The sequence below is a fragment of the Nelumbo nucifera genome, chromosome 4 (assembly GCF_055504915.1).
Source record: "Nelumbo nucifera cultivar China Antique chromosome 4, China Antique-T2T, whole genome shotgun sequence".
NCBI lineage: Eukaryota > Viridiplantae > Streptophyta > Magnoliopsida > Proteales > Nelumbonaceae > Nelumbo > Nelumbo nucifera.
Window position 1 is genome coordinate 16,835,322 of NC_142652.1, and position 26,487 is coordinate 16,861,808.

At 38.8% G+C, this 26,487-nt stretch overlaps 3 protein-coding genes and 1 pseudogene across 13 annotated transcripts; 3 read left to right on the plus strand and 1 right to left on the minus strand.

The window, feature by feature from the left end:
* Positions 1–363: 363 nt before the first annotated feature.
* Positions 364–2,361, plus strand: LOC104598142 (putative pentatricopeptide repeat-containing protein At3g05240). Its single transcript, XM_010260067.2, has one exon. It carries the CDS (start codon positions 364–366, stop codon positions 2,359–2,361), a length of 1,998 nt encoding a protein of 665 aa, XP_010258369.1.
* Positions 2,362–4,969: 2,608 nt separating this feature from the next.
* LOC104598141 (transcription regulator/ zinc ion binding protein) lies at positions 4,970–17,041 on the minus strand. The gene is made up of 4 exons (XM_010260066.3): positions 16,773–17,041; positions 7,671–8,318; positions 5,982–6,080; positions 4,970–5,562 (listed from the first exon to the last, which is right to left on the minus strand). Exons 1-4 carry the CDS (start codon positions 16,926–16,928, stop codon positions 5,203–5,205), a joined length of 1,263 nt encoding a protein of 420 aa, XP_010258368.1. The 5' UTR covers positions 16,929–17,041; the 3' UTR covers positions 4,970–5,202.
* Positions 15,815–15,924, plus strand: LOC148792042 (U6 spliceosomal RNA; annotated as a pseudogene).
* A 146-nt stretch (positions 17,042–17,187) lies between the features above and the next one.
* On the plus strand, positions 17,188–25,564 carry LOC104598140 (uncharacterized). 11 transcript variants are annotated; one of them, XR_016085758.1, is made up of 8 exons: positions 17,188–17,483; positions 17,876–17,967; positions 18,170–18,281; positions 19,792–19,936; positions 20,523–20,572; positions 20,714–20,806; positions 24,107–24,213; positions 25,237–25,564. XR_016085758.1 is itself a non-coding variant. In XM_088903999.1 (7 exons), exons 2-7 carry the CDS (start codon positions 18,070–18,072, stop codon positions 25,248–25,250), a joined length of 534 nt encoding a protein of 177 aa, XP_088760125.1. In that variant the 5' UTR covers positions 17,193–17,483; positions 17,876–18,069; the 3' UTR covers positions 25,251–25,564. The 11 variants fall into 11 exon arrangements, 3 of the variants coding, with proteins under 3 accessions (XP_088760125.1, XP_010258366.1, XP_088760124.1); XR_016085759.1 differs by having other exon boundaries at positions 19,818–19,936; XR_016085753.1 differs by adding an exon at positions 19,000–19,084 and having other exon boundaries at positions 17,198–17,483; positions 17,876–18,281.
* Positions 25,565–26,487: the final 923 nt, after the last annotated feature.

Sequence of the window (26,487 nt, forward strand, 5' to 3'; positions counted from 1 at the left end):
TTAGGTCTATATACTTCCATTTCCTCTCGATGAAATGGACCTCTGGCTCTTTGATATCGTCGAGCTTTTTGCCATCTTTTTTCTTCTCAGAGATTTAACGCAATGCTGCCTGCAAGCAAAATCAACCATTAGGGCATGGTTAACTATATACCGATTGATTAAGTGGAGTAATTTCTACTCTTCAATTGCTAAAATTAGTTCGGTTGTCAAATTTTCGGTCTAAAGTTCGATGGTTTCCGCAAGCCAGAGAGGTGTAGTTGATGCAACGAGTTATGTACCCCCCCCCCCCCCCTCTCAATCTAATTTAAGTCGGAAGCACTCTGTCTCTCGCATGAGAACCCAATCCAATTCATGTAAATCCCTATGTGGGAAAAGCTAAGTCATCTTCTCCGGCGAAAAACTGATCGTTTCTCTTATCGGGACCTTCTCCAAATCCACGCCCAACTCATCACCACTGGCTTCCATGTGTACCGGTCATGGCTTCTCGCGTTCTTGGAACTATGTGCATCAAATCCTTCAGCATTGGATCATGCAACTGCTCTTCTGCGCCACATAAAACACCCTGATGTTTCCCTGTGGCGTGTTATGATCCGGCGATATGCTTCGGATGTCAACCCACACCACTCTCTCTCCTTCTTCAGAGACATGCTTCGGATTAAAGGGGATGCCCATCTCGATCCATTCATCTGTGCTTCAGTGATCAAAGCTTGTGGAAAAGTAGCAGCAATTCGAGAAGGAAAATCGGTTCATTGTCAAGTTCTTAGGATTGGACTGGATTCTAATGTCAACATACTGAACACTCTCATTCATTTCTATTCAAATACAGCAAACTCTATTAGCAGATGCTATACCCTATTTGATAGGATGCCTCAGAGAACCATCGTGACAGTCAACTGCATGATTTCTGGGTGCATGAAAAACGAGCTCTTCGAAGTGGGTTTGAGATTATTTAATCAAGTCCAGGGCGGTTCCTTTGAATTGGGAATGAAGCCGAATGATGTTACGTTGGTGATTTTGCTATCTGCCTGTGCTGAATTTGGTGATTTGGGCATTGGAAAATCCCTCCATTCGTACTGCTGCAAGGCAAACCTCTGTTTGGAAATCTCAACCTGTAATGCACTGATTAATCTATATTCCAAATTTGGTTTCATGGAGGAGGCTACAAGGCTGTTCGGGGAAATGCCCCAGAGAGATTTGATCTCATGGAATACCATAATCAAAGGGTATGCCGAGAATAACGATTGTAGAAAAGCATTAGCATTGTTTAGGGAGATGAGAGGTGGAGACCTTGAAGGTGATGGTATAACTCTGATTAGCTTGCTTTCTGGTTGCGCTCAGAGTAGAGATCTTGACATGGGTAAGTGGGTGCATGCTTATCTGAAGATACGTGGACTGGCTATCACCATTCCTGTTGGGACTGCTCTGATTAACATGTACTCAAAGTGTGGTTTGATAGATTTTGCTAGAAGAGTTTTTGACGAGTTATCACATAAAAACATTGTATCATGGAATTCAATGATACATGGTTATGTGGAATGCGGGCTTTTTAAAGAGGCTTTCGGGCTTTTTGATCTGATGCGATGCCAAGGGCTGAAACCGGATGAAATAACAATGCTAGCTCTGGTATTGGCTTGTCGGAATTCTGGACAACTGAATCATGGCATTCAAATCCATTCTTACATAGAGAATAGTGGACTTAATGGGAAACCCCTTCTGGATAATGCTCTTATAGACATGTATGCGAAATGTGGGAGCATGAACAGAGCTAAAAGAGTCTTTGATAAGATGAAGATGCTTCAAAGGGATGTATTCTCATGGACATCGATCATTGTGGGACATGCCATTAATGGTCAAGGAGAAGAAGCTCTTAATGCTTTCCAGCAAATGCGTGCGGCAAACATTAATCCAAATGCTGTCACGTTCATTGGAGTATTGTTAGCATGTGATCATGCTGGCTTGGTGGAGGATGGGTTTCACTTGTACCAGAGTATGCTTAAAGTGCATAAAATTGAGCCCAGCATAGAGCACTATGGGTGCATGATCGATATGCTGGCAAGAGCCGGCTTGCTGGAGGGGGCACATGAGTTTGTTAAGAACATGCCAATCGAACCAAATGCAGTTGTGTGGAGGATGTTAATTAGTGCTTGCAGGATTCATGGGGAGGTTGATCTTGGATTGAGCTTGGTGGATGGGCTGTTAGAGACGAAGAAGTTGCGAGGTACTGAAGAGTATGTAATTTCTTCTAATGTTCTTGCTGAAGCAGGCAGGTGGGATGATGTTCTACGTGCTAGAAGGTTGATGCTAGCACAACAAGTCATGAAAAAACCGGGAAGAAGTTCAATTTCAGCTGTGACAGAGTGATTCTGGTCTTGTATATTGCCTCTAGGCTCTAGCTATGGTCAAACACTTGAGCTTGTGATGGTCGCCATTGATCGACTATGCTTCTCGTTACAAATTGATTTCAAAAACTGCGGTGTATAGTTGGAATTGTGGTACCCCCCACAGCATTGGATGCTTTTAACCATTCGGTCGGTCGATCGGTCGGTATTTGGACATTGCTATGAAGATTCTGATCTGAGAACAGAAATGGTCATGGTTTTTAAAACCGAACCGGTCAGGGGTCCGGTTATCGGTTCGAATGGTCCAACCCTTCGACCCGAACAATCGGCCCATTCGACCTGAACGGTCGGCCCGTTCTGACAAAAAATAAAAAATTAAAAAATTGAAAAACGGTCAAAAATGTTCGAATGGTTTGAACGATTAACTGGCTGATTCAGTGGTTTACTGATCAAAATCAATGATTTTAGGAAAAAAACAATTTTGAGGAAAAACGGAACTGGTCAAGTGACCGGTTTCCAGTTTTTCCTGTCCGACCGTCCGGTCTGATCCGGTTGTGAAAACCATGGAAATGGTTATGGTAAAAGCATAATCACATTTACTTGGACCCCTCCAAAAGATTCTAGTCCTAACTGGACACAAATAACACTTTCGACTATTTTAGTGACATTGGGACTTAAAGGTGGATAGAGAAGGGAGAGAAAAATAACACTTTTGACTTACTTTTAATGTAATCATTTTTTCTTGTTAATCGTCCCTTTTAAAAACATAAAGTTGAAAATTTTGTTTGAATGTTTCAAAAACCATGGACCAATGTAAAATCTCTGAATGTCAGGCTTCAATTGGAAAATTTTTAAGCAAATACGCCTTAATATTCGTGCTCTGAGTGCACTTCACTCCATCAAACGCAGCTAGAGTATGCTTGGATACCATCTGTAGAGGAGCAGAGGCAAGTCATGAAGAGTTAGCATCATTATCCATAAGACTTCATTGATATATCCTTTTCAAAAATAGAATAGAATAAAATAAAAACTTCATTGATATACGTATTTCATTGTCAGTAGACTCTTTCTCCTTCGTAGCCGTAGGTGAGAAGTGTAGTGAAGATTTTGAGGAAGGTTGGTTTCAAAAGAGGTCTCATTACATCACTTAAACCGAACTACCCAAGCTAAAGAACGTAAACACCCTTGTGTTGCAACTCTGCCATTTAATCCATGTGATCACCAGTAGTTTAAACATTTTTTCAAACAGACGTGGTTTAGTTATCCAACATCGGAAGGATTTTTTTCCCTCCGAGAAAGGAGCCAAAATTTTCCCGTCAGGCACCTAACCAACTGTATTCTTGGAATCGGTGAAATAAAAATAAAAATAAAAAACAGTGTGAGAAGAAGTATTTGGTTGCAGTGCAATTTTATTTGCACTGGTACAAATGCATGGGAGTGCAAATTCTCGTTTAATTTTGTTTTGGGTTTTATTTTATTCTGCTTTATGTTTTAATTTACTTCACTAGGAATGACTCCCGTATTAAGTATGAGACCACTAATCTGAACTATTTCAATTTTTTAAATTATTTATATTAGACATTTAGGTTAGGCTTTTTATTTGATTTAAGAGACTTACCATGTTTTTATCTAGAGAATGACCATACTAAGAGGCAACTACAATATCATTTAATTTGAAATTTACTATTTCACTATAAAAAATTAAATTAGAAAAATTAATATGGATCTTACATCTTTGTAATTGATAATTTATTTTGATTTACTTTGTTTGAAAATCACTATTAATTTATGTTGTTTTTAATATGATTTAAGAGATTAAATGAGGTTTTATTTGTAAGCAGTAACCCACTTTAATTGGTATTTACTATAACCCACTTTAATTGGTATTTACTATTTATTTGATAAATTTATTTCTAAAAGCTAAATTAGGTTATGCTTCCACAAGAACTCTGTCCATGTCTACCAATATAACATCGCATCCATACATGGAGAACATCTCATCCTCGTAAATAATATTATACACGGGAAGATACTCCCAATACACGGGGGGTAGTGTGCTGTGGGTAGAAGATCCGAAGTTGAAACTCACACCATTTGTATTAATTGTTTAGCCATTTTTATGAATTTCATTTATTTTTATTTTTATCAATTTAATATTTTTAAGTTAAATTGTTTGTTTGATCATTATTTTTGAAATGGTAAGTGTTTGAATAAAATTCCATTAATACCATAACATTTAAAGTAACCACTTTTTAGGGATTAGGATGCTACGTGTTTGAATTATAAAAAAGTGGAGTTATCACTTTTTTCATGAATGGACAATGACATGTGTCTTAAGGATGGAGGCTGTTGCCCGAAGACCTTCCTTTAATATATATATACTGCAATCAAACAAAATAAGCTAAAATTTAAAACAAAAATAGGTCAGAATTTATACTCTAATCATTTACACTGCCATAGTTTTGCATTGCAACCAAAACGCAGCCTTAGGAGGTAAACATGGTTCAGCCATCCAACTGCATTTTACCCTCCTATCGAAAGAAAAGCTTGAATGTAGTAAACATTTTATTTTATTTTTTACGTTCTTTGCATTCTAATTTAAGATACAAAAACAAAATATTGCTAGCCAATTGGACATACAAAAAGCACCATAAGTTTATCTTCTTTAGAATATATAGAATATGAATGAAAGTTCTCATTCCCAAATCATGGTAATTACATCTCTCCCGAAGAAAATAGTTGTATGGAGACCATTCCATCGTCAACCTCAAAAACATTGCTTTCCTTTCAACTATAATATGTATTTGTTTTTTTTTTTTTTTTTTGAAAAAAGAACCTTCTCTACAGAGTTGCAATGCATGCATTAACGATAATCAAGAAAGCACTTGTTCTCATCTTCCACACCTGAACTTTTGCTCACTGATGGCTCCCACGAAAAACTCCCATTAGAAGCACCACTTTGCATACCTTCTGCCATAAATTGTTGTAGTTGGCTGCTTTCATGTTGCACCCTCCCACTTATCTCCAAGCACAAGCCGTTACTTGGTCTGCTGTTCTTTTGCTTCCCCACAGAGGGCTTCCTACCAGGGCCAGGGTCTACAAAAACTGGTTGAATTCTGCCGGTTGGGTTTGGTTTAATACGATTCAACTCTCTTTCATCACGTGGCCGTAATATTCTGTTATCCAATTCTAATTCTGAGGCTTCATCTTCATTCATCACCACCTGCAAAAAAGGACCAACATAGTCTAAATGATTCAAGAACAAGATGTGTTTGTACAATTAGAGGAAAAAATATGTTTGTGCAGAACACAATTTTATATTGTAGATATCCAATTGGCTCTGAAAGTAAAAAGCTATGACAAATATATTTATATTGAATATCTTTCTCTGGTCATACTCAATATCACCTATTACAATTTCCACCAAATTTTCTGGCCAATTAGTTACATGTAGGTTATTTCAGTAGATAATCACAAATAACATGGAGAAAGAAACAAGAAAAAGATGATTTTGATCCAAAGGCTGTGCATTGGAAATTCAAAATATTAGCAAGAAAGAAGGTTTTGCAACACCAAAAGAAAACACCATACTCTAGTTTAATAGTCCATTTGGCAAAAGGAAGAAAGATCACAAGATACAACCTTACGGCCAACCAAGTCAAATGTCACAACTACTTTACTACGTCGAGCTCGCTCAGCTTCTTCAATCTCCTGTTGTTTCTTCTTTAAAATTTCCTTTTCCTGAAACCAAGGATAAATAAACTAGTATCAAGAAAACCTTGTAGCATGTATATAAAAAGAAGAGCACATAAAAGTTTTAAGGTTTAACATGATTTTCTTGCAGCCATAGATAAAATTAAGACTTGATGAGGAAAAATTAAGCTCCCTACCAAAAACAAGAAAAAAAAAAAAGTTGCAAACATTAAGAAATTCCCTGTATATATATACTATATACATGCAAACATTTATAGGCCTAAAGCCAAGAGGTCTCCAAGTAAGCTTAACCTATACCAGCAAGTTCAGATTGAGGAGAGTTGAAACTAGTTGTCCAGCTTATATGGGCTTCATATGGTACCTAAAAGACTTTTTCCAATCAAAGCTTTACAAGATTTGACTCTAAAAATAATTTTCTATACACACTGCAGGTATTATTACACTTCAATAGGAATTATGAGAACTCTATATTGAACCTATTGACTCGATAATCGGAGCCTTCTTATTTCTCCTTTATTTTGCCTAGTAATTTCCATGCCTACACCCTTATCTCCATAACTAAAAGTTAGCCTTAATACCCTTTCAGAACCTAGTAACAAGACCCTCAAAATCACTTATCATTTTCATCTAAAATCTTCTGCTTTCCCACTATCGGGTTATGTGATTATTTCAGAAGCTTTAACTCTCACAATTCATCTAGAAGAGAGGCTATGTTTAGCAGTCATCATATCAAGCCAAAAACCAACTTGAAGTCTTGAACTAAGACCATTTTTGGAATCTGTAACTCATCTGTGTATTTGTGAGGTGGTAGGATATTCCAATTTGTGAGGTTTAATCCTCATGAAATCTCATTCTTTCAAGAAAACATAAAAAAAAAATCAGAAAAAACATGTATTCATAGAAGAAGTGTGTGTATAATATATATATATAAAGAAGAATCTGTGGATGAATTAACCATCATGTAAACAAGGATCACAAAATACTAACAAAACAAGAAAGCCAGTAATTTAACAAAACCTTCAAAACATATAAAAAAGCAACTAAATACATTCTTACAAATCCTTTAAGAGTAAAGGATAACTCTTAATATAAAACAAAACCTCAAACAGTGTGACAAATCCTTCAAACGAGCCTCAAGGCCAAACACTGACATGCATGTGTATGTATTGTGAAGCAAGTGAAAGCATAGAAGATCAAGAATTTAGAATGTTTAGGGAAGTAGTTGTCGACAGTTCTGGCTTGGAACACTATTTTGTTAACTGATATTTACAAATTTGTTTACATAATATACATACATAGGTGTGTGTGTGTGTGGTATTGGTGGTAGTACAGTGGTCCTTAAATTATGTTACTGTAGTATTAATTGGTGGTTGGTGTTAAATTAGGTGACCTGAGTATGAAGTTGGCAAAAATCATGGCACAATGCTTTTCAGGAAGATGCAGTTTGGAATTGACATCCAATAGATATTGACACTAATTCTGAAATGCATCACATCTCATTTTCCATTATTAAAAATCTTTTTTTGGATGTAAGTTGGGAAGCTGCCTTGCAGTTCTTGTACATGCAAGGCATGTCACAAATACGTGTAATTATATAGGGTACAACAAATTAAATACCTCCGGTGATAGCCAGCTATTTCCCTCGATCTCATAATAGTCACTTTGGTCATCAATGACTGTAGTACGTGCAGCAGAGTTACGATCATATTCCACAAGTTTCTTGGCAAAGGCTTCAGCTGCTGCCTCAGCATCTGTAGCGGGAAGAACAGCTTCATCTAGGCCAGCATATGTGCTTCCTTCCCTCAGTACAAGAGCCCCACAGAAACTGCATGGGCCCTCACCTTCTTGTTCACAAACTATTTTGCCACAAGATAAGCAATTGCCCACTAGCCTATGCCGGCGGGCTTGGCATGAACATGGCTTTCCTTGCTGAAATACAACTGATCCTTTTGCAGCCTCTGCAAGTGAAATGACTTTTCCAGTCTTTTTCCTTCTAGAACCTCCTGGGTTTCCTTTATGGGAACTTCTGGACTCTGAGGTTTCAATTGGGATTTTGTTCCCCTGATCACTGGCCACCATTAGCTCTTTGGATGTTCGAGATAACTTTTTTGTTCCACTATTCAAACCTTCATCAGGAGGCGGTTTCATGTAGGCATGCAATTTAGTACTCTGCATGTTCAAGGTGCTGTTGCTATGATCTGTGTAACCCCTCCGTTGTAAGTATTCCTCAATCACACTTTGGCCAGTTTCCTGACCAATGATATTCTGCATTATAACATGATAACTTTCAGATGTAACCATTTCTATCATAATATTGAATCAATATAAACAACTGTTCATTATTTTTATTTTCTTTCTATCATGAACAACAGATAAAAAAAATTATTTCAGTAGTTAAAAAACAGAAAAGTAAAACAACTATTAATTTCATGCAAAGAAAATGACAAGGAGGTGCATGGAGCAGAATTACTAGAAAGTTTCAACAACCAAATTTTGTAGTCATATATGCTACATGATTGTGTACCATGTATGCTTCAAATGACCCATTAACCCCTCCCTCTCCCCACTTCACTTTGATAATTTGACGGAGACAGTTTCTTCTCACCATCTCCTACCTGCAACTCTCAACAGAGTAGGTAACTATGGCCAAACGATCAATAGAGCGAAGTGAGAAAACCACTAACGCCATGGATTGTTTGAGAAGTCTCAGGTGTGGCCTGTTGGGGCTGGCAAACAAGACCAGGTGTGGCCAAACGATCAACTCTCAGTTGTTTCTTCTCCTCATCTCCCTCTCCCTTCCTCATTTTATCTTTCTCCATCTTTTTCGCTGCTTTTTAACTTGCAAGAGGTAGCATGGAGAAAAAAAAAAGAGATAGCACCAGGTTTTGTCGAAGACAAATGGGTTTTGTGGCAGTCCAACTTCTGTCATTCAAATCTTAGCTTCTACCCTTTGTAGCCATTCAAGTTCTTTCATCTCTTGCTTTCTCCGTTATTTTTTTATCTCTTTTTTTATTTTTAGATTTTTCAGGTGTTTTTTTGCTTTTCTTTTCTTCTTATTCTAGTCTTTTGAGGTTGTTTCTTTTTTTCTCACAAGTCAGGTTTTTTTTTTTTTCTTGTATAATGATTTTTAGATTTAGAATTTTCAATATTTATAGAATAGTCGAATTCGAATCGATTTGAATATTTGATATTTTAAACAAATTCGAATTCAATTTATATTTTTGAATGACTGACGGATATCGGATCGAATTTGAATAAGCTCTTCTTTAATCGGAATCGAATACGAATATCGTCTGATTCGATACAAATTCACTCCGTTTAAGTGTGCAGTCAGCACAAAGAAATTGGGTTTAAATGAAATTCTTACAAGCTAGCTCTAACACAAATGTTGTAGAGAGCAGAATACTAGGCAATCTAAAAGTAACACTTTCCATTGTTATGGCCCTAAAGGTTAAGCAGCCTAATTTGATTGTTTCATCAATCCTAGGGCATTCAGAATGAGTCAACCATGTAACATTTGGTATCAAAGCCTATCCTTTGCATTTGAGTTCAAGTAACACAAAGGACTACCGGAGATGGCTGAGAACTGCCAAAGGGAACATGCTACCTATCACTAGAGTGGGATCCATAATGGAAATAGCTATCTGCCACTGGCTGGCTGTGGAGTACAATGTGTTCTGAAAATTGTAATCATATCGTAAATCGTAGAGAAAATTGAATCGTGAATCATATCATAAATCGCAAAATAATTTCTATTTTTTACAAATTTGTCTAAAAATTAAATATATATGCTAAAAGGTTAAATATATATAGAAAAGTCTATCCTATTTTTAAATTATATCTACCATATATGTACCTAAACCAATAGAATTTACCACTTATACAGTAGAAGTCTAAGATGATATAATCACGTTTAACTTGAAAGTCAAATAATGCACATGCAATGACTCTTTATTCAACATATGACAGAAAATAAACTCAATATATGAACTTAAAGTCATTAAAACAAGTCACCCTTGCAAAACTAAATACAATCAAAACAAAATGACAAAGTTGAAAACTAATTCTTAATTGAATTGATTCGAATCATAATGAATCGTATAAATCGTAAGATTCAAACAAAAATCATAAGATTTTTGCAGAAAAGGATTCAGAAAACTGTAAAGTGATTTCATTAAAAAATCAACTACAAAAACCCCTGTACAAATCATATCGTAAATCATAAGACTGGAGTATGGTGTTAAGTTTATGTCCAAAAGGTTAAAATGTTAAATGGCTTGATTTGATGTGTTCCATCAGTCTTGGGGCTTTTGGTGTTATGGGCCCGGGCGTAGGATCTCGTCACGGGTCGGTCCACGGGGAGAACCTCTAGCTTCCCCTTGCCCCTCCCTTTGCGTACAGACCCTATTGTGGCAACCTAATGGGTGATTTGTCCAAGAGATCACCCGAACTCTCCTCACTCTTCCTTTGACTGAAAAATTGAATGCCTTTATTCCCAATTCACAGTTCCTTAAATAGGAGATTACAAGAGGTGACTCCTTATTGAATTCGACTAGGCTAGGATAATCCAACTTTAAATCAAACTCCTACTTCTAATAGGTAAACAACTCCTACTAAGAACAGAACTTAACTCCTATTTCTAATAGATAAAGTAAGAATAGATGGGATAAGGTAAGCTGGTGGAGAGCTGGCAAGATAAGTTGTCGCGTGGGCCCCTCCTCATTGCTGCTACCGGCGGCGGCGGTATATCTTTCCCACGAATGCATCCATAACATCACACCCCTCCTAGGCAACGAGCTTGTCCCCAAGCTAGAGATCTGGATAGGCGTTGTGAAGATTTGATCAGGGAATCCAGGTGGTCTCAGTTGATGGTAGTTCGTCCCACTCCACTAGGACTTCTAGGGTACCCCGATTGACGCGGGACCGGAGAAGAGCCCGAGGTTGGAGAATGGGTCTGCCGTCCTTTAAGGGTGGTAGGGGAGGTACCTTATCAGAAGGAGTCCCTGTAAATGGCTTGAGTAAGGACACGTGGAAGGTATCATGGAGTCTGTTGTGTTCTAGTAGCTCGAGTCGATATGTAACCTTCCCGATCTGCCGTAAAATCTTGAAGGGCCCGTAGAATTTGGGAGCTAGTTTAGGGAAAGCTCTGCGTCTGAGGGAGTGCTACCGATAGGGTTGGAGCTTTAGCCATACGAATTGTCCGGGTTCAAAGGTTACTTCTCTGTGGCGCTGATCGTAGGCGTTCTTCATGCGTGCCTGAGCTTGCTATAAGCGTAGGGAGACTTCGGCTAGGAGGGCATCGCGGTCCTGTAGGCTTCGATCCACTTCCAACTGTGTTGAACCGGGTTTGTAAGACAATAGACGGGGAGGGTCCCGACCATAAACAACCCGGAAGGGAGTCATGCCAAGAGAGGAGTGATAAGACGTGTTGTAACAGTATTCGGCCCACAGAAGGTACTCCACCCAACGCCATGGCTGGTCTCCCACAAAACAGCGGAGGTACATCTCTATCGTTCGGTTTACAACCTCCGTTTGGCCGTCAGTCTGCAGATGGTAGGCGGAGGAGAAGGCTAGGGCTGTTCCCTGTAGTTGAAATAGCTCCTTCCAGAAAGTGCTAGTAAAAATCAGGTCCCTGTCACTGACGATGGATTCGGGTAGCCCATGCAATCAAAAAATATGGGTGAAGAAGGCGTGGGCAACTGAAACCGTGCTATATGGGTGGGATAAAGGAAGGAAATGAGCATACTTGGAAAAACGATCCACCACCACGAATAAGACCGATTTCCCGCCAACCTTGGGTAGGCCCTCAATGAAGTCCATGTAAATATCGGCCCAGATCTGAGTTGGGAGTGAAAGTGGTTGGAGAAGGCCTGCTGGGTGCAAGTTTTCCCACTTTTGTTGTTGGCACATAGAGCAATTCTGAATGAAGTCCCTCACCGAAGCCCTCAGCGTGGATGCGGTGCAATGTTTTCTAGACACCTTCATGCGTGGAGTTGTGTATGCTGGAGATGACAAAGGGAATTAAGGGATAGTCGGCTGGGAGATATATTCATCCCTTGTATAGTGCCAACCCGCCGTGCATGGACCAGTTTGGGTTGGTCGTTCCGGACTGTATTTTCTGGACAAGATCGTTCCACTTTGGTGATTGCGGCAGTGTGTTCCGGATGTCTTCCAACAGGGTGGCTCGAGGTTGGGAGATCGCATGGAGGAGCATATTGTCTTCTTCTCGGCGAGACAAGGCATCTGCTGCACGGTTCAAGGTTCCCGCCTTGTAGTCCACTCGAAAGTCGAAACCAAATAATTTGCTAACCCAATGTTGTTGCAGCGAAGTGGTAAGCCGTTGTTCCAACAAATATTTGAGGCTATAGTGGTCTGGCTTGACGACGAAGGACCTTCCCCATAAGTATGGCCTCTAGTGCTGCACTGCCTTAGCCAGCCCAATCAGTTCACGTTCGTAGGCGGGTAATTTAAGGTGGCGGTCAGCCAGTTTGCGGCTGAAGAAGGCGACCAGATGTCCTTGCTGCTGTAGTATGGCGCCAATGCCAGTGCCAGATGCATCGCATTCGACTGTGAACTCGAGCTCAAAGTTTGGCAACTGTAGAACCGGCGTGGAGGAGAGGGCTTCTCTTAAACTCGCAAAGGCTGCATCGGCTGTATTATCCCAGTGGAAGGCATTTTTCTTTAGCAGATTGGTTAGTGGGGCTGCCAAAAGTCCGTAATTCTGTACGAACTTGCGGTAGTAACCCGTCAACCCTAGGAACCCGTGGAGAGCCTTGGCAGATTGCGGTCTGGGCCATTCCTTGATCGCCTGAATCTTGGAGTCATCCACAATGACCCCTTGCCCGCTGATCACATGTCCTAAGTAAAGGACCCGGCATTCCCCAAAGGAGCATTTGGATCGCTTAAGGAAGAGTTGGTGTTGTCGCAGGAGTGCAAAAACGATCTGTAGGTGCTGCACGTGTTCTACCCACGACTTGCTATAGACTAGGATGTCGTCAAAGAATACCAAGACAAATCTGCGGAGGTGGGAGTGAAATATCTCGTTCATCAGGGACTAGAACGTGGAAGGAGCGGTGCTGAGGCCGAATGGCATAACTAGGAATTCAAAATGGCCATGATGTGTTCTGAAGGCCGTTTTCTCTATATCTTCGGGAGTCATCCGGACCTGGAAGTAACCCGACTGGAGGTCTAATTTTGAGAAGTATTGGGCGCCATGGAGTTCGTCCAATAGCTCATCTACGATGGGGATAGGAAATTTATCCTTGACCGTCCGGCTGTTAAGCTCTCTATGGTCCACACAAAATCTCCAAGTCCCATCTTGCTTGGGTACTAGCAGGACCGGAGAGAAGAAGGGGGAGCGGTTGGGACGGATGATCCCCTGTTGTAACATATCCGCACACTGCCTTTCTATTTCATCCTTCTGTCGGTGAGGGTAGCGGTAGGGTCAGACGACGACGGGATCTGATCCGGCTAGCAGAGGGATTCGATGATCGCAGGCTCTGGATGGTGGGAGACCCTTGGGTTCTTGGAATACTGCAGAGAAATCCGTGAGAAGCCTCTCCATATCCGTTGTGCGCAAGTTCTCACCTTGAAGTGTATGCAACTACGTCTTTGTTCTTATCCTGGTTCCCTGCCATGTAACCGGTTTCCCATCCAGGTGGAATGTCATTGTCAGGGCGCTGAAATCCTATAGGATTGGCCCTAGAGTAATCAGCCACTAGACTCCTAGAACGATGTCGAATTCATCCAAGGAGAGTACGAATAAATCAGCAAGGAAAGATTCTGATCCGACCTGAATTTTGGTGTCCTTGCAGATTCCGGGGCTGTGAACTCTTTCCCCGTTTGCCACGGCTACCTGTAATTGCGGCCTGATTTCCATCGGTAAGTCTAACTGGCGGGCAATCTGTTCACTGACAAAGTTGTGGGTGCTTCCGGAGTCTACGAGAATGCGTACTGGTTTCCTTGCTACCAGCGCCCTTAGTTGCATGGTTTGTGAGGTTTTGATCCTCGTGATTGTGTGGAGGGAGATCTCGGGATCTGATGCTGCAGGTTCATCCTCGTCCTCTTCGGGTTCGTCTACCAGAACACATAATAGCTTCTTGCACCTGTGCCCAGAGGAGTACAGATCATCGCAGTTGAAGCAATGTCCTTTTGCGCGCCGTTCTGCCATCTCGGCTCGGGACAGTCGTCTAATGGGGGGTGTTGTCCTGCTACTCCCTATACTTGATGCCGACCTGGAAGGGATACCGGTCGGAGGCCTCTGTTCCCTGCTGGCAGTTGAAGAAGGAGACACTCCTGCTGGCTTCGAAGGTGCCCAGGTTGTTGTTGGCCGACCTATACTGAGGGTTCCGTGGGTGAGCTGCAGTTTCCATTCGAAGACGCGTGCGAGGTTCATTGCTGTGACTAGGTTGGGAGGGTGTTGCATCTCCACGTCCACCCTTAGGGGTTCTGTTAACCCCGCGGTAAACATATCTACTTGCTGATCTGGGCGTACCGAGGCTGCCCTGGCAAGAAGGGTTTGGAACTGGCGTTGGTATTCTGCCACGGTTCCAGTTTGCTTGAGGTTAATTAACTCGCCCAGCGGGTTGCTTGTCAACAGGGGTCCAAACCTGAGGAGGCAATAGGATTTAAATTGCTCCCAACAAAGCCTTGGTTCTTCCTGCTCCAGACAGTAGAACCAGAGTTATGCCTCTTCCGTTAGGTGGAAGGCAGCCAAACTGACCTTGTCTTTGTCATCAGTGCGCTGGTTACGGAAGAACTGTTCGCAACGATATAACCATCCTAATGGGTCTTCGGTGCCGTTGTAAGATGGAAATTCTAGCCGACTATACTTGGGAATAACTGTGGCTGTCGGGGCAACGATTTGATGTCTGCTGGACGTCTCTGCCTAGTCCGGTCGGCGACTGTTGGTGGTGGCGGTTTCCTCGGAGTTCCTTTCTTTGTTAGAGAGAAACGTTTCCAGCAAGCGTCGCAGCTCCCGGACATTGTCTTTGACCTCACGAACCTCCATGCTGGTTTCTGTGAGCCTATGCTCCAGTTCGTGGACCCTGGATGATAGCGGCTCCAGATCTCCCATGACGGTAGGTTCTGATACCAAGATGTTATGGGCCCGGGCGTAGGATCTCTTCACGGGTCGGTCCACGGGGAGAACCTCTAGCTTCCCCTTGCCCCTCCCTTTGCGTACAGACCCTATTGTGGCAACCTAATGGGTGATTTGTCCAAGAGATCACCCAAACTCTCCTCACTCTTCCTTTGACTGAAAAACTGAATGCCTTTATTCCCAATTCACAACTCCTTAAATAGGAGATTACAAGAGGTGACTCCTTATTGAATTCGACTAGGCTAGGATAATCCAACTTTAAATCAAACTCCTACTTCTAATAGGTAAACAACTCCTACTAAGAACAGAACTTAACTCCTATTTCTAATAGATAAAGTAAGAATAGATGGGATAAGGTAAGCTGGTGGAGAGCTGGCAAGATAAGCTGTCGTGGCAAGATAAGTTGTCGCGTGGGCCCCTCCTCATTGCTGCTGCCGGCGGCGGTGGTATATCTTTCCCACGAATGCATCCATAACATAATGTCCATAAGATTAGCATAGTGGAGACGAGGATGTTGAGCTGGATGTGTAGTTAGCTAGAAAGAATAAAATAGAAATAAGCATGTTGATGGGAATTCAACGGTAAACTCAACAGGTGAAAAATGAAAAGTCAGACTAAAAATTGTTCCCTTTACATGCATATAACTACCTATTGTAAGAAAGCTTTGTTGCTTCGGAGGCATCCAATAAAATTGGAATATACAGAGAAGATTAGCATGGATGATTCTAAGCAAGGATGACATATACAAATCGAGAAATGAACCAGTAAGAAAGGTTGATCTGATGTAACATCCAAGTTCAGGGTTCTGAAAGAGCTAAGGATGGCCAGAAAAAGACATGAACTGAAGAAGTGCGAAATGGTCTGAGTACTCCATGAAGAATATGACCATTCATAGACTAGAATGACAGTATAAGATTTGTATGTCTACCCCTGGTAGATGATATAAGACTTTCTTTAATTGAGAATAGTTTGGTTATTATGGGGTCCAACTAATTCATAGGCTAGCTACTAAAGGTGGGAAAAAATGGAAAATTAACATGATGACGATTAACTTCCTAATTAATTAAAAGCTAAAGGATACATCAGATGCACGGAAGAACTTCGAATCAAGTTCCTCTGGTTTATAAATGAGTAAGAAAAGGAGGATAAGGAGGATAAGGAGGAAAGTACCTAAAGATATACAAGCTAAAATCTATCCCTCAGTAATTATAAATAATAGAGCATACACCAATATCCCATAAGTTCATAAAAATAAAAAATTTCATCACAGCTCTGGGAAAACAGGAAAATACAGAAGAGCCATAAGACAACAACAAGACCTCATTAAAAAAGCATTTGGGAACTAATAGGACGAATCAGAGAACTTCGTCAATCACTTCTACAAGCGAAGGGAAACCTCAATCCGCATTCAAAGATTTCAGAGGAAATTATATCAATGGATTCAGGTACAATACGGACTATCAAGGGGACCCATCAATTTACAGACTAAAAACTTCTTGGATGACAAATTAGTAATCTATTAAGGAATCCAATCAAAAAAGGAAAAAGAATAAGGAAGCTTGTACATATAGAACTGTAGTATCAACCACGAAAATAGTAAAGGAGACCCGAGAAATTACGTTGAGATACTCTTTGGCATCTTCCGGGGGTGCCAGTTCACAGTACGAGACGAGGCCAGATATAATATCGCCATCCAAATCTAAACCAGACTCCACACTTCTGCAGAGTCGCAACAACGCCTTCTCCAGCCATTCTCCCGATCTCTGAGAATTCATTCTCCCTCTTTCTCTCTCACTCTTAGAGTTCTCGACGGAACAGCCACGACTGTCCGTCTCCGCGCTCAGAGCCTCAGACCGTCCTCAGGTCAAGTGATTTCGTAATTTACGCAATTACGCCCCCCCACCCCAACAAAAAAGAAAAAAGGGAAAAAAAAAAAAAAAAGAAAATGCAAAGCATCAAATCAAATGGCCGGTGTTGAACTGATCCGTTTACCCAGACCCGAAATAAATTATGTTTTTGCATGATTGATCCGCAGCCCAGGGAATAGAGATCAAATCAGCCCCCACAATGTCCCACAGCATATCTCCTCCGTGTATTGGGAATATCTACCGATGAAAAATGATGATGTCATCATTGAGAGATGTAACCAATACACAGTGGAGATGTGTTGTGGGACGTTGTGGGGGCAATCTTGTAGGGGGCTGATTTGAACTCCACTGGATAGGCGTTGCTTTCAGCTAATCCAACTCGGAGACCGGATGTTGTGGGGGCAATCTTTCATCTGTTTTCACAATGCAAAAGAAGAATCTGACGCCAAGTTTCGAGGAAAGGTAACTATCAAAATTCGATTTTACATGAATTTCTTTTTCTTTTTTTTTTCTTCTCTCTTCTATGATTGTTATTTCTTTGTTATGCTTGTGTTTCTTAATTTGCTTGTATAGTGATATAAGTTTAAATTTACATCTAGTCAGGTCTTTCGTGTAGGTTGAAAAAGGTTTTTAATCTAATTTTGACGAGAACTTAGTATAAACTGATCAAATGATATCCCCCACCCCTAATGATCCTGTAGTATAGCGTAATCATTCCACTTCTAAGAATTCAAGATAAAAAAAAAAATGTTCAAGAAATATAGAAATCTTACCTGGATGATAAGATAGTTTTCTGAGTAGTGTTGTTTTGTGAATTTCAAGTATCACTTTTAATCCATTTGTGCATATTTAAGGAAATTGGACCAGACTGGCCAATCCTTAAGCGATGGGATGTTCCTTGGAAATGGCAAACGGTTCTCCTGATCATGGCTTCATGTGGTTTAAGGTGCACTCTTTCTGTTTTAGTTCACAAAGAGGTCTTGTCATGAGGATTTTTACTGTATGCTACTAGGCTATGTAACGATTTCTATTTATCTTCATTTATTGTATGTTACTCGTTCATGAAAGATCTATATTTATCTTCATTTCCTGTTGCTTTGATAGCATATTAAAGTTTTGTCATAGAACTGAACTGATTCTTTTTTCAGGCAGTTTTGTTTTGACAGGATTGGTCGAGGTAGCACTTACACCATATCTAGGATTCCAGATTGGAGAACTGAGTTTGGATGAGAAGGCAGAAGTATTATTTGTGGACCAAGCGTATGGATCACTATCCCTGCTTCTTTGTAATTCTCATTGTGGTTTATTTTCTAGGATACCTCTGTAAGGCAGTCTGCCATTTGGCATGGTACACATGGATTTTCCAGGACACCTCAACTGTAATATGACCTTATAAGACAACAATAACAAGCTTTTCTTATTGGTTTATAGTACCAATATTTTCTCTTGTCCTTATTCTGGAAATATCTTTCATATTTTTTTTCTCCGAGGAATACTAATTGAATGAATGGTTATAATCATGGTTCAAAGTATTGACATGCTTGATACTCAACTTTTCTTTATATATGTTTGTTAAGATGAATATTTAACACTTGAATCTATTAAACAGGCCTAACCCTAAGTATTCAATGTATCAATGACCCTGAAATGATGAAATCCGATATGTATCTTACAATACACACCAATACATTGCAATACTCTAAACCTTGGTTATAATGAAACAATTTGATCTTTTGTGCATAGGATCTCCTTAGTGGGTTCCATCAAATACCCACCTATTTCCATGTACAAATTACAAAGTACATGGTCTATGCCTCTGGTGAACTGTGTTTGTAGTTCACCAGATAACTACCCTAAACTCCCTTCCCCCTCCAGTTCACCATAGACGAAAGTATACTTGTTGACTTCTATTTCCTGCATTAGTGTTTGAAATCTTTAAGTGTATGATTGCTTCTTTTTTCTATCCGCAATATGGCAGCATTACCACTGCACTTGTACTTGGAGTTGTATATGGTCTCACCAACACTTTCCAGCCTCTTCCAGACAATCTTTTCTGCTATATGGTACATCTATGAAAATCCTGGGACTGGCACTAAAACTTTGGCAGGCGATGATAATTATTATTTTATGTCTCAATTAAGTCAAGTTCCTTGACTTCCAAAATGTAACTTCATATGTTGAGACTTGATGCTTCATGCACTCAGAGGCCCTGATATCTCACATTCATGCCCCATGCTTCATATTGCAGGAATAGCAGAGGAAATATTTCCTTTTCAGTTTTATTCATGCATGGTTTCTAAAAACATGTGATTTTAATATTCAAGGCAGCCATGATAAATCTTTGGTTTCATGTGATAATGTGATCTTATTTTCCTTTTTTGAGAATAATAATTATATGCTTATAGAGATATTAGGCTGAATGGGTAGTCACTTTTCTTTATTTGTTCTCTTATTAGTTATTCTTTTGTTAGTGGGCCTTATGCTTATGAGCCTGTTTTTTATTTCTTCTTTATGTTATTGAGTTAGCCACCCTATTAGGGGCATCTTTGTAATTATACATTTAATTGAGATTAGATCTAATAAAATATACTTAGGGGACTGGAGAGAGGATTGATCAACTCTCTTCTCCATCTCCCTCTTCCTCCATTCTCTTCTCAGTTCTGAACCATTTTCTTCCTCCTCTTCTTTTCTATTTCTTTTGATTAAAACTTATAATTTGCAGTTTTATCTTCCTTCTATTCTGATTCAACATAATATGTAATTGTTTAAGAGTTGAAGGAACCTTTCAATATACAGAAAGGGTGGCTTTATGGGCAGGAATTGGTCTTGTTGGTGCTCTTATTGCTATTGTGTTAACACTTAACAGGAGCTGCTATGGCTTTGTTTAGTGGGGAGAACCCAACCCACAAAGAGAGGTTAGAATTGGACATAAATTTGTTTCTAATTGGCTTCCAGGATAGTCTTCAGTTGCTTGTTTTGAAACCTCACAATTAACTTTTTGTACTTACATCAATGTCTTGTCATATTCCAAGTAAAAAAGGATAATATAATAAGATAGTATTTTCTGTATTCAGCTAACTGGGTGGACCTGACAATTTCTTGATGGGAGTAAGAATTAATTATTTGAACTTTTATTTTTATAGTAAATTAATTGATTGGAAAAGAGAATCAATTAAATGTAGAAGCATAAATAATTGCAAATAGTGCTGAATTTATTGTAGTTGATTATATTAAATATATCAAATATAACAAATATACAATTCATGCTAAGTTCTGGTCTAAGAATCATAAATCTAGTAACATATCACAAACTCGTGAAGAGAAGATCCCTTTAAGTGCCCTTTTCATGTACACGCATGTATGCTTGCTATCACTTATGTATGTGTTTATCTAGGACAAAGAAATAATTCCTTTTCTCTTTTTAACATATGATTAACAATTTTACAGCTTGCATGTGCTCTCTACTTTATTTAACTCTCTTTGTCACTTATTTGTTTTCAGGTTGATGCTCCAGTTAGCTTGTTGCCATTGATTGGCTCTTCAAATATCAGGTATGGTATTAATGCCATTAACTTTTAGCAATATTGTGGGTCTGAGTTGTAACTTGTTTAACTCAATGTAACTCCATTTAAGGCTTCATAATTTAAAAAAAAAAAACAAATTAATGACATCCTTATCTGTTTGCATTCTAGTACTGCCTGTTTAGTGGGAATAACAGGTGTTTTGGCTCCATTACTTGAAGAGACTGTATTTCGAGGATTTTTTATGGCGTCCCTGACTAAGTGGTAAAATGAATTCCTTTTATCTTTTCTAATGTGTAATTGTTTTATTGAATTTTTTAGTAGCAATATTAAGCAATGATCTTGGATAACCAGGACCAATTTTGGGTCATGGCCCTTTAAGTTTCTTGGTATCAGAGTGCTGGTCCAGGATCAAATGTTTCTATGTAATTGCTTCTTATACATTATATTTATTGAGGAACCCTGCTATCTTCGCCTAGATTTAAAATTCCAGTCCATTTGACTGAAGACTCCATGAAGTAAATAGAAGCTTGGCATAACTTTTATTAAATCTCAGATGAATGTACACTATAGATTTAATGGAATTTGGTAGCTAAATGAAGAAAGCAGAAATAAATGCAAATAAAGATAGAGCCAAAAAGGACAAAGTATCTTACTGTATATTATATTTTGCTGAGAAACTATACTATCTTGACCGGGATTCAAAAGCTCCATATGTTTGACTGAAGCCTCAATTGAGATGAAGGCTTGTTGGATCTTCATCAAATCTTTAATACATGCAGAGTAGATTGTAATATAATAGAATCAGAAAACCATAGGCACCAAAAAGAAAAGAAAAGAAAAAGAATAAACTCAAATACTCAATTAAGCCAAATTGGCAATGCCTTATGAGTTATGCATATACTTGAAGAGCTTCTAGATGCTCCAGTGCGACCTAGTTGGAAAGGAAAAACTATTAGGCTCAGTTTGGAAAGAGTACAAATACAAATATGTACAGTGCAAATTCATACTAAATGATACAAGAAACAAGGTTTTGCACTCTACATATTTGTATTTGTACTATTTCCAACTGAGCCTTAAGTGAAATTGATTGAATCCTCAGGAATACTCAACATACTCATCATCATCATCATCATCCAAGCCTTATCCCAATTATACGTGGTCAACTAATCACGAGAGTTTGGCAAAAGTTTTAGTGCCTGCTGCAAACCTGACACAACCCTCCTTTATCCAGGCTTGGATATGGCAGGAAATCTTTTTTTCCTCCTACAGTATGAGGGCTAACTCTATGAACAGTTGTACCATATTATATTTCGTGCTACTCATATTCACTGAAGCTTTCTCTTTAAACAGTGGGTTACTGTTACTTCTGTTTGGAGTTCATGATATCCAATTCTTTTGAGATGGTTAAAATTTTATATTCACTTTACCATTTAATTTTAGGACATTTATTTTCTTCTTTTCTGTATGTCTTTGGTATCATGTGGTGATGGCAGCTAAGCAATGATTACATGGCACTATTTTTCTTATAAATATTTGCTAGTTTCTGAGCTCTGCATTTGTGCTCTAAACTTCTAATTATCTATATCCGTTCTACAGGTTTCCAGCACCAGTTTCTGTCATTCTAAGTGCTGCAGTTTTTGCTCTATTCCACCTTACTCCTGAGAGTTTCCTCAGCTATTTGTATTAGATTATGCATTTATATCCGTAGTTTATTGATTTTAGTCATGCTTATCCCACCGGATATGATATATCATGATGCTTACATGGTTGAGTAATGGTAATAATGATACATAAATATGTTGGCTCTAGTTCATAATGTACAAAAAGTACTACGAGTAGTACAAATATTAGAAGTTACATAGCATACTTTGGTGGGTGTGTTACTTATATGTTATATCCTGTCACACCACGAAAGTTTCCTAAAATAATACAAGTTTTATGGATGTGAATGAGGAAATTGGTAAGCCCTCTGGATGTCCTGCTGCAATTCTTCTCTTTGGTTTTTTATGGAAGGTCAATCCCCTTAGCCATGACCATGGTTGTAATGGATGTATGTAAAGGTCCTTTTGGATGAGGGTATTTGTGGGTGTCTAATAGTGTCCCTGATAGCCAAGAGGAGGAAGGGATGCCAATGAGTGACTTGAAGATCAATTAATGTATCATTGAGGAGTGACTGGGTGTATTTGAAGCCTCTAAAAGGGAAGAATGTGCTAAAGTTCATTGATTGAAGTAATGAGAGGGGAGTTAGATTTGTGTGACTATAACAATATATAGCCTTAAGTAGAGTGAAATAGCATATTAGGATTTACATGGTATCCCCCAAATAGTTGCTATAATGATTTATTTGGTGGGAACTAGTTAAGGATGAGAGACTGGAGAACTATCATGTGTAGTGGGAGAAAAGGAGTTGTCTTACTGTGACTTCCAGAAATATGAGGTCTGCTTGAAGCTTAGTTTTGATGGTAATCCATGGTAACCTCAAATTGTAGATCTACAATAAGAGATGGGAAAAAAAGAAGGCTCCTCTTAGTTTTATAAACCTCAATTTTTACTGTAGTCTATGGAAAAGCTCACAATAGAAAGATATTGCGCGGGGGGGGCTTTTTACTTTGATATCAGAACTTCTGAGGTTTTGGTGTGAAGCTCAAGTCTGATTATAGTCTGGGAAGCCCAGCCATGAGGCATTTACAAATTATTTTTAAGTGTTCTTGGATAACCATCACTGAAGAGATCTTTTGAATGGTATTTGTGAGTAATGTGAATGCTACTAACTTGTCAAGCTTGAAAGATCAAAATGCTACCAGCTATGTACTTATATGGTAACAGAAAAATATTAATTGATTATAACACCAAAAGCAGGTTATATAGAAAATAATATGTTTAGATTTGGGGAGAATAGGGGTTCAGCTGCATATGACATAATAATTGATGTTTCTAAAATCCTATAGTTTGTGGTTTAGTTCATAGAAGTGAAAATTTGGAAAATAATACTAGATCACAACTTAACAAGTTTGAGACCCATTGTGAGTCAAAATTGTGAGATTCAAATACCTATAATAGAACTCAAGTTTGAATCAAGAGGGTGGAGAAAGAAGAAAAAACATTTGTTTGAGTTGTAAGTTTCATTTTGGGTATAAAACCATGACTTCCAAAATACTCTTTTTTATTATGACTACAAACTTTAGGTACATGCATATGTATCTACATCGAAGCTTTTCCATTAGCATTATCAGTTATCTGTTTTGGGATTCTTCTTTTTATTAGATGGGAGATGTTTGTTGTTATCTTTAGCAGTCTGTTGTATCTTTCTTTTGGAGTGACCTACCCGAATTATACGAGTGTAAACCAGTACTGACCAAAAATTTGGCAAATCAATTATAAATTAGTTTCTTTTTAATCAATTATAGATGACTACTCACTCCTCACATTAAGTAGCATCAAGGTGTCAGTTACCTTAGGCTATGAAAAGTTGGTGCAGGTTTAAACTTCATGTCTTCTCTAGAAAAGTTAACTTGACCATCTATTTATTGAGAAACCAACTAAATGTATTGGTTCATACAGGGACTGCACTGGGACTTTCTTATGCTCAAACTCGCAATCTTCTAACCCCCATCAGTATACATGCTCTCTGGAATTCAGAGGTGATCCTAGTTCTCACTTTTCTTCAGGTACACCAATTATATTACTTTTGGGTATTGTTTTGCTTGATGTGGGCCACAATCAGCATTCAGCACTAAACACCAACAGGTGGTGGATATGTATCCGTACTAAAGGGCCATTACCCACTGTTGGTCCTGCCTATTCAGGGTCTTCAGAGGGGTAGGCTGGATATGGTAACCTATGGCACTTTTTGCATGAAATAGCCCTTGTCAGACTTGAATTTGCATTCTCATGCTTGTCAGACTGAGGTTTTACCATTGCATCAAGCAATAGTCCCTGGATATGTATCAGCATGGTACTATGAGACAAATTATTTGGAACTAAGGGTCTGTTTGGTTTGCAGTTGGAATCGGAATCAAAATCCTCCAGAATCGGAATCAGAATGGTCCATTCCCATAGTCTGTTTGGTTCTGACAGGAATGGAAATGGGAATTGAAATCAGCAGGAATGGGATTTCATTCCCAAGGGGGGGGCAGGGAATGGCCATTCCCTCAAATGGGGGAATGCCATTCCATTCCAGCAGGAATGGGAATGGTATTCCGATTCCATCCAACCAAACAGTTGGAATCGGAATAGCAAATTCTGATTCCGATTCCAGACCCTTATTCCCACGAACCAAATGGGGCCTAAGACCTTGTGATTAAGAAGCTTTTTGGCAGACCATTGATTTGATGGCCTTCTAGGTTGAAGATCTCCAAATCATTGTTCATCTGATGAATCAAAAGCGATCTACCATATTTTTGTGATGACAAAATTTGCTTAAGTTGTTTTTTTTTTAATCAATTTTGCTTAAGTTGGTAGAAGAGCCCATTTGATCATTTGGTTAGTATAATCTCATTGTGACAACTTATTACTTATAAGATCTATGAACTGGTGATATGATATGTTTATCTGGATAGATGACGATGTAATTATACTGCTTCAAAAGAAGATGAACTGAGAATTTTGCTCACTCACTGGAAACTACTTCTTGATGTCAATAACAAGTACTAAATGGAATTCCATTGGTTTTTCTTTTTCTGCTTCTGCAGCTCCAAGGATATGATATCAAGGAACTGTTGCAGGCCTCCTGAATGCAACACAAACCAATCTCTGTTTTTATAGAAGAGGGAAGGGGAGGTTTTGTAGGTGTTTTTTGTTTTTGATAAATGGGGGGGGGGGTGTTGTAAGTTGGCTTCTCCAGTTCTCTTTTCATGTGTAAATTTCTCTCTTTTTTCTTTCATTTCTGCTTTTTATTACAATAATGTAGAACAACAAGAAATAACTAGTGAAAGCCAATGTAGAATTTAGTATGTAATTATGTATTACCTTAATTCAATCACTGAAAATAAGAATGCAGGAATGTTTCAGGTTGACATCAGTTATGTTGCAGGCTGTCAATATTTTTACATTATTTCTCATTTAATGGATGTGACTGAAATATCTCCAAGTACTAACATCTTAATAATATTGACCAATGTCTTGAAAACTGGAACAGAAACCTAACTTGAAAGGGATCCAACTATAGGTTTTCCCAGTTAAATTGAGTGGTTTAACCTCAAACAACCAAAATTGGCCAGTTATAATTGATCTGGATTGGTCCAGTTCCTGGTTTTTCTGTTCAACAAGATACACTTTAGTTAAATTAAATAATCAGAAAATAACAGTATCTATTCTCCTTGTTTATCTGAAGACGCAGAATTAATGGGTTATAGATTGAAAAAGTGGAGATAACCACTGATATAAACTTAATTAATCAGAAAATAATCAGTTATGTTTAGACTGTTGACAAATGTCTGCAATAGAATGCTGAAAAAGCATGATCAGAATTTCAGATGGTTATAGATTGAAAAGGTGGAGATAACCACTGATATAAACTTAATTAATCAGAAAATAACCAGTTATGTTTAGACTGTTGACAAATGTCTGCAATAGAATGCTGAAAAAGCATGATCAGAATTTCAGATGGTTATAGATTGAAAAAGTGGAGATAACCACTGATATAAACTTAATTAATCAGAAAATAACCAGTTATGTTTAGACTGTTGACAAATGTCTGCAATAGAATGCTGAAAAAGCATGATCAGAATTTCAGATGGTTATAGATTGAAAAAGTGGAGATAGCCACTGATATAAACTTAATTAATCAGAAAATAACCAGTTATGTTTAGACTGTTGACAAATGTCTGCAATAGAATGCTGAAAAAGCATGATCAGAATTTCAGATGGTTATAGATTGAAAAAGTGGAGATAACCACTGATATAAACTTAATTAATCAGAAAATAACCAGTTATGTTTAGAC

Bases quoted from the DNA above. Each gene is read 5' to 3' on its own strand.
- LOC104598142 (XM_010260067.2), top strand. From the start codon at position 364: ATGTGGGAAAAGCTAAGTCATCTTCTCCGGCGAAAAACTGATCGTTTC.
- LOC104598141 (XM_010260066.3), bottom strand. From the start codon at position 16,928: ATGAATTCTCAGAGATCGGGAGAATGGCTGGAGAAGGCGTTGTTGCGA. The intron at 8,319-16,772 runs GTAATTTCTCGG...GTTATAATGCAG, and splicing joins ATGCCAAAGAGTATCTCAAC to AATATCATTGGTCAGGAAAC. The intron at 6,081-7,670 runs GTATTTAATTTG...CCTTGGTTTCAG, and splicing joins ATAGCTGGCTATCACCGGAG to GAAAAGGAAATTTTAAAGAA.
- LOC104598140 (XM_010260064.2), top strand. From the start codon at position 18,070: ATGTTACTCGTTCATGAAAGATCTATATTTATCTTCATTTCCTGTTGC. The intron at 18,282-18,999 runs GTATGGATCACT...GCAATATGGCAG, and splicing joins GTATTATTTGTGGACCAAGC to CATTACCACTGCACTTGTAC. The intron at 20,807-24,106 runs GTAAAATGAATT...TGGTTCATACAG, and splicing joins ATGGCGTCCCTGACTAAGTG to GGACTGCACTGGGACTTTCT.